Source organism: Haemorhous mexicanus, chromosome 5 (assembly GCF_027477595.1).
Source record: "Haemorhous mexicanus isolate bHaeMex1 chromosome 5, bHaeMex1.pri, whole genome shotgun sequence".
Lineage (NCBI taxonomy): Eukaryota > Metazoa > Chordata > Aves > Passeriformes > Fringillidae > Haemorhous > Haemorhous mexicanus.
Window position 1 is genome coordinate 76,150,053 of NC_082345.1, and position 15,684 is coordinate 76,165,736.

Genomic DNA, 15,684 nt, shown 5'->3' on the forward strand with positions numbered 1-15,684 from the left:
TTTCAGGGGATCTGAACAGTGCAGTGTCCTTGCCTCCTGGCCACCCTTACTGTGCATGCACCTGCACTGTATTCCTATTTCTGATGGCACCAGTAGTGTGCCAATGACCTGGTATGGCCATGGGCTCTATTCCTACTGCACAAGGCCGCAGGACCAAAGCTTGCCAGGTGTGCTCTGAATTTTTCATGCCCTGCCTGCACCTTTGTTCATTTTGTTTGCTTCACTTTGTTCACTTTAGCTGTGAGAGCAATTTCTCCAGGTATCTATGGCTAATTTATTTTACTTATCTATCTTTGTGTGGTTCAACCATGGGCTTATATTGGTAGTAATAGCAAGCAGTTATTCTAGGTAGAATGAGATATTTGCAACTCTAACACGTACTTTTGTAAGTCTAAGTGGAAGGAAAGAGAAGAGTGGAAAAAAAAAAAAGAAAAAAGAAGAGAGGATGAGGAAGCCATTCACAAGAACATCACATTTCTCCCAGTGAAGGACTCAGATGCTGACAACTTCCCATGACTCTCCCCTCCTCCTCTGCAAACATCCAAGTGAACCACAGATCTTAATATCCAGAGGAGCAGCAGGCAGGTCAGTGTAACATCGGAGAAAGCACAGAAACAAAGTGCATGTGTTGCAATTTTAATTGGATTATTGCTACTAGTGCAGCTTTTTTCTTGTATATAAGTACTTGACCTACATTATTTTTCTTTGCTTTTCTGTAATTAGATATAGATTTATTATGACTCCCAAATCAGACTGTTAAAATTTCTATTATACTAAAAATAAGTTTTGGCTTTAAATGTGTATGTTAAGTGGTGTGACTGATACTCTATAGGGAAGGGGTTAGGGCATCCAGAAGGATCTGGACAGTCCAGAGAGAAGGGCCCATGCCAACCTCATGAAGTTCGACAAGGTCAGGTGCAATCCCCAACACGGGTACGGGCTGAATGATGAGTGAATTGGGAGCAGTCCTGTGGAGAAGGACTTGGGGGTCTTGGGGAATGAAAAACTGGATATGGTCCAGCAATGTGCACTCCCAGCCAACTGCAGCCTGAGCTCCATCAAAAGTAGCACAGGCAGCAAGGGAGCCTAGCCTCCAGTTACCTGCTTTAGGGGAAGGTGTTCTGCCCACGGTGAGGGCTGTAATTGGGTGATTTTTAAGGACTCTTCAACCAAAACTATTCTGTGATTCTGTGAAGGTCCATCAGTGGGAAGCACAGAGAGTGTGTGGGCTTAGACATCCAGCCTACCCAGTAGCTGCCTCTCGATGCCTGGTCTCCCCAGCTGCTGGCCCCTGGACATGCTGGGCCCTGCAAGGTGCACAACCCTGCCACAGCCACCAGAAGAGATTCCATTGCACACAACAACCTAGACACATACACTGGGTGCCCCTCGAGTACATGTGATGGAGTGCTCAGGATGCAGAGAAACACAGACAGGTGGGTCACCCTCAACCCTACACCCTCAGTCTAATAGTCAACTGTCACTCATGCACCGGGGTTGGGGCAGGAACAGACGAGAGGCAGGATCGTAGCAAAGGCGGAGAAGAACTGTATTCGAGAGAACTGCGCGGTTTTTATAGAGAGGTACGACAGATTCTATTCTACTGGCTAACTAACAGAAACATCTTTCTCACGCACTGTCCTTGAGAGGAACAGAAAAGCAAATTGTTTATAGTCAGCAGGTTATCACATCTTTCCAGCTCCCTAAAATTTCTCACAAGCTGCTGTGAGAAACGCTTTCCGTTTCTCTCTCCCTGTCCCATGGCATCCACAGTCAACTACTCCAGTGGTCTCACTAACAGAGACACATACACCTGCTTCATGAACTATTTGGCCTATTTGCTGGCTAGTCTAGCTTGATGTTTACTAGTGATCATAGACTGACATGATCTCACTCAATCCAGTTGTGGGCACTTAAATCCCCATGCATACATATGCCCAGAGCACAGTGCTGTGCAGCCAAAAACAAAAAAAAAAAAAAAAAAAGAGGTAGAAGTGTTAGAAGACAAGAAAGACTGTGATGACCAGGCCCAAGGCATGGATACACATTCATACTGATTAGCACCATTCTACATGCAACCAGACCCTTCTGTTCCCCTTGCCTCCATTTTCTCATGCTTTTTCATTCCCATACCACCTAGACCCATCCCTTTCCCCCCTTCTTTTCCCCTCCTGAACCTCCTGCTGTGAGTCTTGTCCCCAAATGCTCTTGCCCTGGACCACACAGTGTTTTCCATGTCTCTAGGCAGTACGCAGTTTGTGGAGCCCTCTGCAACCTCTCCTACTGACTCATCATGATGGGTGCCACCTCTAGGCCCATGGGACTGGTGGCTCCCCTGCAACAGATTTAGAAGGAGCTGGGACAGGGCCTTTATCTCTCTTACTGGGTAATTTGTGTTCCCCAGCCTGTGGTTGTCTCTCTACTCCTTCCCCTTTGTGCAGTTGAGCCTTTTATGGGTTGATTGCACTTCCTTGACGGTTCTTGGATTTGCCAAACCAGGGGATTATTTGTGTCCCCCTGCATTGTTCCTCTGTGCTCCTTTGTGTGCATGGAAGTGAGCTTTTTCCCACATAACCTCACTCTTGTACTGGGCCACTTCTGTAACACTTTCTGGTCCTACACACTCCGTTATTCAACACGTCTATTTGAGAAAACAGACTCTCAAATCCACTTAGAGGAGCAGATCTTTACTTAACCTCACAGCCCACATCTTGTGGGCATTTCCTCTTATCTTCATGTATAATTATATCAAGGTTAAAAATAGGGTAGTCTAGCAAACCAATATAGCTCCCAATGCCAGTGTCTGATTAACCTTCTCACCCTTTCTGCCTTAGCTCCTAAAATAGCAGCGATTTGCTAGATTATCTTGCATCTCCTTTCCATTCTAAGAAGACTGTTTGTATCATTGAAACTTTCTGGTTTGTGGTTCAGCCTCTAAGAAGATTAACATTTATAATAGGCTTGAGGAAGGTTAGATCCCTCACGTAACTGACATTGGTGTTGAGCATGGACAGGAGCAAACGGGCAGTGCTGTGAGAGCCACAGGAGGAAGAGGATCATTCCTGTAGTATCATCCTTCTGACCACAGATCCATATGGGAAACAACAGCAGCTCCACCGTGGATGATCTACAAGCTGTCGAGATCCACCACTGGTACAAGAAATTCATGACGGAGTGTCCTTCTGGACAGCTGACGGAGCATGAATTTAAGCAGTTCTTTGGGCTTCGAGGGCTGGATCCAGAGGCCAATAACTACATTGAGCAGATGTTCCGCACGTTTGATATGAACAAGGTGAGTTTTCTGGCAAGGAATTAACTGTCTTGTGCTGCTTAGAAGTGATCCAACTCCTGCAATTTCAGAGTCTTTGTCTTTCTCTTGCAAACATAAAGAACACAAAAATTCTCTTGCAAACATTTTCTCTTGCAAACACTGGTGGGGAAAGCTGCCAAGGGATGCTTATGTAAAGTAGCTAAATGTAACGAACAAATGAATGTGTACAGGTCATAACATAGATGACATAAACATAAGTACACCTGATTATCTAACTACCTTGTGCAAGTTCATATTTGAATTTTGAAAATTCCTTACTGCCAATTATTTGACTTGACCTTGTTTAACTAGCAGAATGCTAATTTCATTATTCTTCTTTTGTGTTATTAATCAAAAATATAGCTGTATGAGATCATGGAAACCACAGGAATCAGACACAGTAGAAATCATTATAGCATTCACAGAAGAATAATTTCGAGGTATTTGGCAGCTGAAATTAACACTGCATAGGCAGACAACGTCTGTGGCTCTCTTTGGTGCTGGTAGGTGCAGCATGAAGCTGGAGTGAGGGGGTGGGCAGTGTTCCTCACTGTGACGGGTGACTGATGGTAGAAAACAGTAGCCCCCATAATTCCTTTAAGCATGCAGTGGCCCTCACTTTTGCCTGCTTTTTATCCGTATGTATTTCAGTCTATGCTTGCAGGCCTGTATTCTTAATGATAAAGAAATCTGGATTTATAGCATCCTGGGAAAATTCAGCTTTACTCTCTGCTCCAAGGTTCTGAAATGGAGTCAAGGAGGATCCAGTCACAGAGGCATGACAACCAGGTGGGAAATCACAGAGTTAGTCTTGAAGAAGGAAAGCTTAGGGATCAACAAAGAATGTTATTTTGGACATGTGAGACAGCATAAGGAGTTAAGTAATGCTTAGGAATATTATAAAATTCTTAAGCAGAACAGCAGACAGGCTCCATTAGGGTTGCTGAGGTCTTGTGGTGGATGTAATGACTGCAAATAACTGTTGACCTCAAAGAATATCTTTTCTCATCCCAAAGTCCTCTGTGCCCAGGATGATAATAGTGATGAGAAGCAGTTTCATAAGGTAAAGCAAAACCTTAACAGCTTTTGCACAAGTCTTTCTTTCACTTCACCTCTCTCCCTTCTTGGGATGTTAAAGGAATTTAAAATTTATTCAATGATGTTGTGCATTCCAGAGTTCTCCTGTGAGCCCTGTGTTATGCAGTAAACAATGTTATAAGAAGGTTCTCAAATTCAAATTTGCTCAGAAAAGCTATAATCTAAATAAAGTGATAGTGATCTCAGGAGGAATGAAGTAAAAGTGTGGCAACTAGTGGCAATGGACCTACATCAGTTAATCTTAGTCTGTTAACAGTTAGTCACTTAATCCAAGATCTTTTTATGAACAAGGGCAAGGAACAAGAGCACCCAGAGGAAAATCCACCCTGCTGTAATATAGACATGATGGATAGAATCGTTTCCCCTCTGGACCTTCAGATTTTGAGAACTTTGATGATGACAAAGATGATAAATTTTCAATATTCTTCTTTTATAAATTGCAATTGTAGCATTATAGAATGGTTTATGTTGGAAGGGACTTTAAGGCTCATCTCATTCTACCACCTACATGGGCAGGGACACCTGCCATTATCCCAGGTTGCTCCAAGCCCTGACCAATGTGGCCTTGGACACCTCATGGGCCAGGGCCTCATCACCCTCTGAGTAAAAACTCCTTCCCAGCACCTCATCCCAATCTCCCCTCCTCTAGATTTAATCCATTCCTCCTTGTCCTGTCATGGCCTGCCCATGCAAAAAGCCACTCTCCCCCACTATTATAACTTGCTTCTGGCACTGCAAGGGGCACTGAGGTTTCCCTGGAGCCCTCTCCAGGCTGAAGAATGAATGTGAACAGCACAGCAGATGGACAGACAGAGCAGGGACTCTGCAAGCCTGCGAGTGCACTGAGCAGGGCTGAAAACACGGGTAATAGTGAACACAGAAACTTTACTTCAATGCCTCAGTCACATCAGCATCGCTGTGGCTGCAGCACAGCAGCATGGGCAGGACAGAGAAGCCTCTGGCCCCAAGACTACCTTTGGCCCAGCAGGAGCTGCCATGATCCATTGCAGGTAGCCCTGGATCCTGCTCATCCTGCTGCTGCTGAGGCTTTTTTGTCCTTCCGAAACTGCAGGAACTCCTGCACCAGATTCCAGAAATGCACCAGGATCTGGTGTGGGAATGCCATGGACAGTGACGTGCCTGAGGATGTCACTGCTGGTCTCTGGCTGTACTCAGGGGTCAAGTTGATGTGTTCTTCTGGTTCCTCTGGTTCCTCAGGCTCCTCCTCAGGGGCCAAGGTGACAACTGGCTCCAGTGCTGGACCAGCTCTTTCTGCGGGGCTCAGGCCCGTCTGGAGCAGGATCCAGTTGTAGAAGTGCTGAGTGGAGGTGTAGATCCCGGGGTGCCTGGCTCTGTCACAGCCTCTTCCCCAGCTGTTCAAGCCCACCAGCCAGTAGTAGTCGGCTTCATTGTCCTTGCAGACGAGGGGACCCCCGCTGTCCCCCTGTGCCAGGAGAGATGGTTCAGCGACAGTGAGGGGCACTGCTGTGGGGAAGGGAGGGGTGGACAGGGGACAGCCTGGGCTGCATGGGGGGATCAGGGGGTCCCTACACTGCCAGGGGCTGAGGGACTCATCACACGCTCCTACCTTGCATGTGTCAATACCACCCTGTGGGTAGCCAGCACACAGGTTGCGGGGATGGATGGCCCCCGCGTACCACCGGCTGCTGTTGCAGAGCTCCGTGTCCATGAGGTGGACCTTGGACTCCTGCAGCACTATGCCTGTTCCCTGAGCTGTGGGCACAGAGGGGAATGAGCCCCCAGCAGCTCGATACCCATCCCCTCCCCTGCCTGGGGTGAACCCCCTTCCTGGCTCTGCCCCTTCCCCACGGAGCGATGTTGTCCAGCTGTGTCCCTGCTGTTGGCCTGGGGAAGGGACCAGACCCATCTCCCCCGAGGTTTCACAGGGCCAGCAGGAATTGTCTGGGTGAGCAGGGACCTTACAGCTCATCCCGTTCCACGCCCCGTCTTGGCGGGGACTCCTTCCCCCAGCCCGGGCTGCTCCGAGCCGGCCCCGCTGGCGTCCTGCGGCCGGACTCTGTCTGTGCCCAGCCCGTGTGGTGTCCCCGGGGTGCCCAGCCTGTGTCCCCGGGGTGCCCAGCCCGTGTGGTGTCCCCGGGGTGCCCAGCCCGTGTCCCCAGGGTGCCCAGCCCGTGTCCCCAGGGTGCCCAGCCGGTGTCCCCGGGGTGCCCAGCCCGTGACCCCGGGGTGTCCGGTCTGTGTCCCCGGGGTGCCTGGTCCTTGTCCCTGAAGTGCCCAGCCCGTGTCCCCAGGGTGCCCAGCCCGTGATCCCGGAGTGCCCAGCCCGTGTCCCCAGGGTGCCCAGCCCGTGATCCTGGAGTGCCCAGCCCGTGTCCCTGGAGTGCCCAGCCCGTGATCCCGGAGTGTCCAGCCTGTGTCCCCAGGGTGCCCAGCCTGTGTCCCCGGAGTGCCCAGCCCGTGTCCCCGGGTGTCCAGCCTGTGTCCCCGGAGTGCCCAGCCCGTGTCCCCGGTGCACCCAGCCCGTGACCCCGGGGTGCCCAGCTCGCCCTGGGAGCGCACATCCTATTGGAGAACTCACTTCTGGCAAAGTTCCAGCCGGCGATGTAGCAGGATTTCAGCTCTGAGACCCTGAGCGAGGCGTCGGGCACACAGCCCAGCTGGATGTAGTCGCTGCACTCCACGGGCTGGTCCAGCTCCACCAGGGCGATGTCGTTCCTGGCCGTGGCAGCCACATAGTGCTGGTGCACCAGGAGCCTCTGGATGCGTCTCACCACAGCCTCAGGGCCTGGCTGTCTCAGATCTGAGGCCCCTATCACCACGTCCCACATGGAGATGCCCCTGGGGAGCAGATGGACAGAGGGGTGACAGGGAGCAGAGCCATGGGCTGCGGCAGCCCAGCATTTCCCGGCCTTCTGCTTCCCGGGGTGGACAGGGAAGTGGCCCGTGGTGCTGCGAGCTGGGCGCCTGCCCCGTGCTCTGGGGACATCTCTGTCCCTGCTGTCTCTTACCCGGCCCTGGCGAAGCAGTGTGCGACCGTGAGGACCCACTGGGAGCTGAGGAGGACACCCGTGCACATGTGCCACGTGCCGTTCTCCCAGGTGGCCTGGATGCTGACGATGCCGGGCCAGGCCCCTGGCTGGACACCGGTGCCACCCACATGGGACGTGCCAGCAGCAGAAGTCATGGAACTGTGGTCAGAGGCCATGGGCCGGAGCCTGCAGGTCCTTCTGTAACACAAAGCCATCACTGTGTTGTGCTTGGTGGCTGCTGCTACTCAGGCTGAAAGTCCCCTGTCGTCCCTTCCTGCCCTGTGTTGAGTGGCAGGAAAAACTCAGAACCCCTGAGGGGCACATCTGTTCCCGGTGCTACTGCAGCACCACAGACAGGTTGTGCCAGTAGCTGGGCAGTGGCCAGGGACTAAGGCTCCTCCTCCAGCTAGTGACGCTAGAACACTGTGGTGTGGGTGTGGGGAATGTGTGGCCCCTACAGGGAGCCTTCTAAGTGGGACCACTGACCTGCAGGAGTCCCAGGTGCCCCACACGGGCCCGGCCAGGGCCAGCAGCATGAGCAGCCACAGAAGAGCCATCGGTGCCAGCGCAGGTGGCAGAGCCTGAACAGACGTGTCACCTCCAGTGTGGCCACTGCCACCGCATGCACAGCCTTCGTGGTGCTCACAGTGCCCGGGCCAGGGCCACTGTCACAGAGGGGCTGGTTCTGAGTGCTGGGCATGGCAGGGAGGGGCAGCACAGAGTCATAGAGACATGGAATGCTCTGGGTGGAATGGACTTTAATGACCAGCCAGTGACACCACTGCCATGGGCAGGGACACCTTCCACTATTCCAGGGTGCTCCAAGGCCTGTCCAGTCTGGCCTTGGGCACTGCCAGGGATCCAGGGGCAGCCACAGCTGCTCTGTGCCAGGGCCTGCCTGCACTCACAGTCAGAAATTCCCTCCTAACACCTAATCTAAATCTGCCCACCTGCAGCTTAAGGCCATTTTCCTTGTGTCCTATCACTACACGCTCTTGTCCAAAGTACCCCTCTAGCCTTTGTCTAAGCCCCTTTTAAGTACTGGAAGAGGCACCAGAGTCTCTCTGGAACCATCTGTTCTCCAGGCTGGCCAGCCATAACTCTCTCAGCCTGTCAACCGTTCTTCCCATCCCCAACGAATATTTTAAATGTGCCGATCCTTACTGTAAAACAGCAGTGCTCTGCTAGTTCACCTACATTCACCTTTTGCATGTGTTTGTTTGCATCCATTTCATAAAGGCATCTGACTTTGATTACATATCTTAATAATTGAAAGTTTACATTTTTTTGCCCTGTTATTCATGGAAGAATGATTGTTATTCGGAATCTTTGACCTAGATATGTGTTTTATGTGTAGCTTTTTTTTAACAGCTTCACATTTTAGTCAGCTTTAAATCTAGGGCCTATGAACCTTTACTAACTGACATTTTTCATGCAGAAAAAAACAAGAGCTTTTTGACTTTCTTCGTAGAGTCAAGAAATGAAATATTAAAAACCTAAATACTGAACATTTTTTTCAGTGATCAAATCATGCTCTATGTATTTTACAAAATATTCCCAGTCACATTATTTTCCACAGAATGGAGAAGAGATCTATGGCTTAGTGGAATAGCACAGTTTCCCACAAAGGCAGAATAGACTAGTACAGAAAACCTGTAGCTCATGGGCTGGGCTCAATGTTCTCTCCCAGCAGACCAAAGGCAGTCAGCTTTGGTGTACAGAGGGGGGGCTTTGTTCATGCTGACAACCAGGTTCCTTCACTGCAGGTGTTGATCTGTGTACTAGATCATAACTTTAAGAATCCAGGTATTTAGTGGCTAGAGAAATAACACGTGTCTGTGCACTAAAGATTTTTCCTAAGTCAAAATCTCTGTGACACTTGTTGGCCTTTCTCTTTCAGCTGTGAATCTAAAGAGCAATAAATTGAAACAACTCCAGTGCATTAACTCCCTCTGTTTACTCCTGTCACAATTGGAGGTTTTTTTCTGACAGGATGGATATATTGATTTCATGGAATACGTGGCTGCCCTCAGCCTCGTTCTCCGAGGGAAGATGGAGCAGAAATTGCGGTGGTATTTCAAGCTCTATGATGTAGATGGCAATGGCTGCATTGATCGGCATGAGCTGCTCAACATCATCAAGGTGAATCTCCAGGGGTCTGTGTTTTTGCCTCTTTCCTTAAAGACAAATCACACAAGTAAGACCTTTGCTGTTTCCCATATGGATGATCATGGATGAGACCTTTAAAAGCATTCCTTCTCTGAGCAGAATTCCCCATCACCGTATAATGCAATAAGCAGACTTAGACTCTTTATCACCACAGCTTATGTTACAACATAGCTAACAATAAAATTGTTTTAGCTGCCTGTGACCTAAATTGCACTTTCCAAGGTTTCAGACCTGTGACTGTCAATTGCTGTCTCTGCAATGTGTCCTTCACATGTCCTTTTCCCCATGAGAAGTTGGAGAGCTACTCCCAGTTTGCTTTTTAGAATCAGCTCCTAAATATCAACATAATAAAACATTTCTGACTCTGGTGAATGGCCTGAAGAAAAAGGATTGAGAATTGAAAGGATTGTATGCAAATAGCTATTGTGAATGGGATTGGGATTATAGGCATAAAGATCACTATATATATCTCAGAATTAATTTTGCTGCAAAATCAGATTATTTTGCAGATAATGGGAAATTACCAAGGTAATTGCAGGAAAGATTCAATGACCCTCAATAAATAGCATTTATGAATATGAAATGTCATAAAATTGATTTGATTAAGCACTAATAAGATGTTAATAATGCATTCTCATCTGTATAAGAATTTTAGAACTGGATATCAAAGAGACCTGACCAATACCTGTAGTAATAGACAGCCTCCTACTAGTAGCTTTAAATAGAAATACTCAGACATTACAGTGAAGCAACAGATAGCAATAGGTAACACAGAGTTCTTGAGAAACAAATCCTTTGGGCAATAACTGGTGGCAAGAAATTTATTGTCCTTTGTCTTTTTTTGGGTGTAGCTCAGTGTCTTTTTTGGTAACCTTAGGAAATTGCTGAGATAATATAAGTTTCAGTAAAATAGCATTTGAAAAAGAATGAATAAAATGACCAAATATCAAAGCGTAAAAAACTAGAAAATGAATAGTCTTAGAATCAGTATAAGGGCTCTGAAATCACATATTTCGTGGACATCCTTAAACAAAGGAAATAATTAGCATTGAAAAAAAAGAGAACCTTGCACTATGTAGAATAAGAAGAATTGTAGCAAACACAAGTGGATAAGGCTTAAAGTTTCTCAAGATGAAAATTAATTTCCAGTGAGCTTTAGGGAGAAGCCAGACAGACAAGAAGAAGTATATAAATGGAAATAGTGAAAGTAAGAATAGAAATAAATTACCACAGCATATAACAAAGGAATTTCATAATGTCAGTTGTGGAAGGTGTTTGACCGTGTTTCTGAGGCTTGGTGTACCATGGGGTCACAAAGTAGGACAAAGCGGATCAATTAGGTGGATTCTGATTCTGCCATTTCTGCATCACCTAAACTGTACCTAAGCTGAATTAGGACAATCCTCTGGGTTTTGCTGCTCATTCCGTGCTCCAGAGCCACGCTCCCTTTGCACTCTTCAGTGCCATCCATAAGGCCTGATGATTCGTGCTTTGTTTTCCTGCGGTACTGGTTCATTTCTATGGGGAAGGTACCAGGCATGACTGCCTTATTTTGAATCAATGCTGGCATGTGGAATCAGTCTGGGAGTCATCAGGCAGCTGCTTACTCTTGCTCTTTTATTTTAGGCTATTCGAGCTATTAATGGTGGTGACCATGAAACCAGTGCAGAAGAGTTCACCAACCGAGTCTTCGACAGGATTGATGTGAATGGCGATGGTAAGGTTCCTGCTTTTGCCATCCAGCTCAGACAGTCTTTTCTACAGAGTAACATCCTATTTTTCCTTTCTTGGTTGAACTTTAGGCCTCTTCACTTCATATTTTATTTCTACTTGCATTCTCAGCCAGTAATGTGTTCTCTGTGGACCAAAAGGATTTTTCTCCTGGCATTATACAGTGTGACAGGATCATAATCAGTGTGACAGGATTTGTCCCCTGTATTGGTCTCAGCTTTGTTCTGTACACATGAGTTTCGTAGTGGGGTTTTGGAGTGGTCTTTTGTTTTCCTTTTTGTATGTTGCTGTGTAGCTCATGCCAGTTAGAAGTGGGAAATATTATCAAATGTCCCCAGCTGTTCCTAAGTACTTCAGTATGGAAAGGAAGAACTGCAATTTAATGTTGAAGTACAGAGTTTCTTCACTGGGTCTGCTGCAGGCAGTATAGCAAGAGCATGAAGTGCTCATTCAAAGGTTGGTCAAGTGTCACTGTGGTCCCTGTATGTCCCCGAGAGGTATCTCTTTCCTTGCTACTTCAGGTGCTCATTACTTCCTGACAGGCTCTTTTGTTATTCCAGAACAACTCTGCTGAGCTGATTCCCTGTACAAGGGCTTTTTGGCCTAGGACATAAAAAATTGTATCTGTCACAGCCTCCTTCTGTCAGTTCCTTTATCCTTGAAAACCAGCAAGTAGAGGCCAGGTTAGTATTACGACAGGTTGAGCCAAAAAGAATGCCATGATCCCACTCATTAGCTACCCACTTCTATTGTTCTTTTCTTATGTACCTCTTCCCTTGTATGGGGAAAAAAAATGGAAGCAAGCATTGTCTGGACACTGTTTCATAAAAGCTGAAGAAGATTCTCTGAGATCTTTAGGACAGTGCCTTAGAACAGTGCCTATACAGTAAGTGGTCTCTAAAGCTAGATTACTGTACTCCTTTTCCTGTCAGATGTGGATTCTGATGCCCTTTATTTGTGTCTGACACAGGTGAACTTTCTCTGGATGAATTTGTGGAGGGAGCAAGGAAAGATGAGGAGTTCATGGAGGTTATGATGAAAAGTTTGGACCTGTCACACATTGTGGCCATGATTAACAACCGTCGGCATAGTGTATAAATCAAGCTGGGAGAAAATGCTGTGCCAATAGACAGAAGGGTGTCACAAGGAAGGAGAGACAGCATTTTTCAAAACAAAATTTCCATAAACATGAATATGGAAGTAGGAACAGAAAGACACTGCTATATTTGTGTATCTGAGTGCATGTTCCTCTACAAATACTGAAGCTTAGCCACATAAATGCAAGGCAGGTTCAGAAAAACTGAGTCTGGGTGGCAGTATTTGATTTGTCTTTCTAAAATTTAAAGGCCAAATTTCAGGACACAATTTTTTTTTTTATTCTGTGTCCCAGAGTATCAGTTTGAAATGGACTAAAAGTAACAGCAAGTTTGTGAAGAGCGCTAGCAGAACTGGGTGGTGGAGTGTGGAGGGCATATTCTGATATAGAAAAGAAGAATTTCAAGCTGTTATTAGTGTAGGGAATGAACAAAAGAATGTAACTTGCACTGTTCTTGATATGGTATTGGTTCATAAACACCAGCGTGGTTTACCAGCATGGTCCATACCACATGTGCTTGGATTTGGTAGTCTCTGCAGAAGCAGCTTTAGTCATAAGACCACAAGAACTGAAAGAAAAACCAGTCTGGCAGTGACAAATCTGTCCTCAGCTGCAGCTGTTTGAGCTTTCTGTGATCAAAGAACTCTAGCAAACAAGTCAACAGTTTGGAGCAGCTTCTGTAACCAGAGAAAATATGCTACTCAGTTTCCCAAAGTAGAAGAATTACTTGAGAGATCAAATCTCTTATATACTCATGGTCCTACTTACTCTCCTCTCATACAACTGAGTCACTGGGAATGTTCAAGGCCACACTGTAAAAGGCTCGGAGTAACCTGATCTAGCCCCATGGCATGGCGCTGAAGCAAGATGATCTTTGAAGTCCCTTCCTACCCAAACCATTCCGTGACTCTGTAAATGAAGTATTTAAAGATGATCCTAATATTATTGCCTCACACATCCTTTATTGGTCTTTCTTCTTGTTCTTGAGGAGACAATCTAATTGAAAGAAACAACCCACCAAGGTGACTTGTGAATTGTGCTGTTAATGTGAAGGCTGGAGTGAAGCTGATACTCTAGATCAGTGCTGCCATAAATGACTCTGATTTTATACATGATGGGAAGAATGATGCAGCATGGATAGAAGCTCAGAAAACTGTGTCTTGTTCACTGTTCATTAGATAAGGTCGTGATCAGAAGCTCCTTTGAATCTGGGAAGAGAACCAGAAGGAAAGAAGAATGCAGGAAATGTTCAACGGAGTGCCTATGCCATAGTTGGCGCATGTTTTTTCTTGTACAAGAGGAAGAATGTGCAGACCTGTAACAAAACTTTAGATTGGACTTATTCTTGCTTATATTTAGGCTTCTGTGATGTTCATATGTGTATTGGTTTGCACGGCAAGGTCTTGGTAGCAGGGAGGCTACAGGAATGGCTTCTTCTTTGAGAAGCTGATGGAAGCTTCCCCTATGCCTGGCAAAGACAATGTCAGCTGGCTCCAGGATGCCACCGGCCAAGCCTGAGACCTTCAGCCATGGTTCTAACATGTCTGGGATAACATATTTAAGAAGGAAAAGTTATTGGGCAGAAGCAATTGCAGCCAGAGAGGTGAGGACTGAGAATATGTGAGAGAAACAGCTCTGCAGACACCAAAGTCAGCTAAGAAGCAGAGGGAGGAGGTGTTCCAGGTACTGGAGCTGAGATTTTCCTGCAGCCCATGATGCAGGGCGTAGTGAAGCAGATTGTCCTCCTGGAGCGCATGGAGGTCTGCAGGAGGGAAGCACAAATCTACCTGCAGCCTGTGGAAGAGCCCCATGTTGGACCAGGTCTTGGAAGGACCTGTGGGCCTGTGGAGAGAAGAGCAGGTTTCCTGGTAGGACTTGTGACCTCACAGGGGACTCTAAAGCAGTTCCCAAAGGACTGATGCCAGGGAAGATACCTCACACAGGAGCAGCTTGTGAAGAACCACAGCCCATGAGAAGGACCCATATTGGAGAAATTAATGGAGAACTGCCTCATGTAGGAGGGATCTCATGCTGCAGCAGCACAAGGACTACTCTTCCTGAGGGGGAAGCAGTGGCATGAACTGACTGTAACTTCTGTTCTCATCTTCTTGCACTACTGGTGGGGAGGAGGGAGAGAATGGGGAATAAAGTTAATCCTGGGAAGGAGAAAGGGATGGGGGAAAGGTGTTTTAAAGACTTGTTTTACTTATAATTGCCCTACTCTGATTTTTATTGGTAATAAATTCAATTAATTTTTCCCCCTGATGTCTCCCTGTCCTTACCTCAGCTCATGAGCTTTTTTATATTTTATCCAGCTGAGGAGGGAAGTGATTGATAGAGAGGCTCTCGGAGGCACCTCACCTGCCATCCAGCCAGGGTCCACCCACCACAGTAGTATTCTGAACAAAGTGTCTGGGCTTTCATTGAAGGGGAGATTTAGTAAGGGACATTTAGTAAATATTGTCATTGGAGTGTGAAAGAGTGAGTGAGTGATCACATTTAGAGTAGCTACCAACAGTTTTCTAGGCAGGCTCATGCTCCAGGCCCTAGTGGCATGTGCATGTCTGCAGTCTTAGAGCTTCTGCAAGGAATCACAACCTCGTGGTTGGAGAACTGTCACGTGAAAAGGGAAGGTTTCCTTGATCCTTAGTATTTGTCTGTCAGTGCCCCAGGAAAGCTGAGATCCATGTGCCTGACCAGTCTGTCAGCGTCCTGTTACAGGGACCCTTTGTTGAGCAGTCCTGCTGGATTGGAGGGACGTCTGACTGACATTTATGGAAATAGGCCAAGAGCCTATAAGGGAGACCCCTCAGCAGATCTTCCCTCTTTATGACCCCTTAGTAGGACTTCCTATTTGAAAATGTTATGTGCTGCTAGCAACTGCTAGCATCCATGAAGAAGTCACACTTTGGAATTTTATGGAACAGTTTATGGAACTATACCCTTCATAAATATAAAATTGTTACAGGTTAAGGTTCAGGGATTGTTGGTGATGGTGTCTGTCAGTGATAGTATTTAACTGCAAAAACTTACTCAAAGCAATATACAGAAAAGCTGTAGTCCCCAATAAAAATATTCAGCAGGCAGAGTGCATTTCTAACCCAACAGGCATTCCTATGGGGGAGAAGACAGGTTCAGCCCATTGACTGATCCCAGCAGTTATGATGGAGTCTTCACTAACCTTTTTTCCATTCTTGGCCTGCTTTTATACTATTTCTTTATATTTAGCTGAAGCTTGAGTGACTCTAGCATATATTTGCTACTGATTG

The 15,684-nt window shown here is 46.9% G+C and overlaps 2 protein-coding genes across 3 annotated transcripts; one reads left to right on the plus strand and one right to left on the minus strand.

The window, feature by feature from the left end:
* The first annotated feature begins 449 nt into the window (after window positions 1–449).
* Window positions 450–14,584, plus strand: LOC132327974 (guanylyl cyclase-activating protein 1-like). Of its 2 annotated transcripts, XM_059847716.1 has the most exons (6): window positions 450–585; window positions 1,197–1,436; window positions 3,089–3,292; window positions 9,412–9,561; window positions 11,215–11,305; window positions 12,290–14,584. In XM_059847716.1, the coding sequence occupies exons 3-6, from the start codon at window positions 3,095–3,097 to the stop codon at window positions 12,415–12,417; spliced, it is 567 nt and encodes a 188-aa protein (XP_059703699.1). In that variant the 5' UTR covers window positions 450–585; window positions 1,197–1,436; window positions 3,089–3,094; the 3' UTR covers window positions 12,418–14,584. The 2 variants fall into 2 exon arrangements, with proteins under 2 accessions (XP_059703699.1, XP_059703700.1); XM_059847717.1 differs by lacking the exons at window positions 450–585; window positions 1,197–1,436 and having other exon boundaries at window positions 1,973–3,292.
* On the minus strand, window positions 5,285–8,673 carry LOC132327975 (acrosin-like). Its single transcript, XM_059847718.1, is given in 7 exon segments — window positions 5,285–5,852; window positions 5,997–6,142; window positions 6,969–7,228; window positions 7,399–7,617; window positions 7,906–8,011; window positions 8,014–8,073; window positions 8,076–8,673. Coding segments are annotated over 7 exon segments (1,278 nt in total). The 5' UTR covers window positions 8,146–8,673; the 3' UTR covers window positions 5,285–5,435.
* Window positions 14,585–15,684: the final 1,100 nt, after the last annotated feature.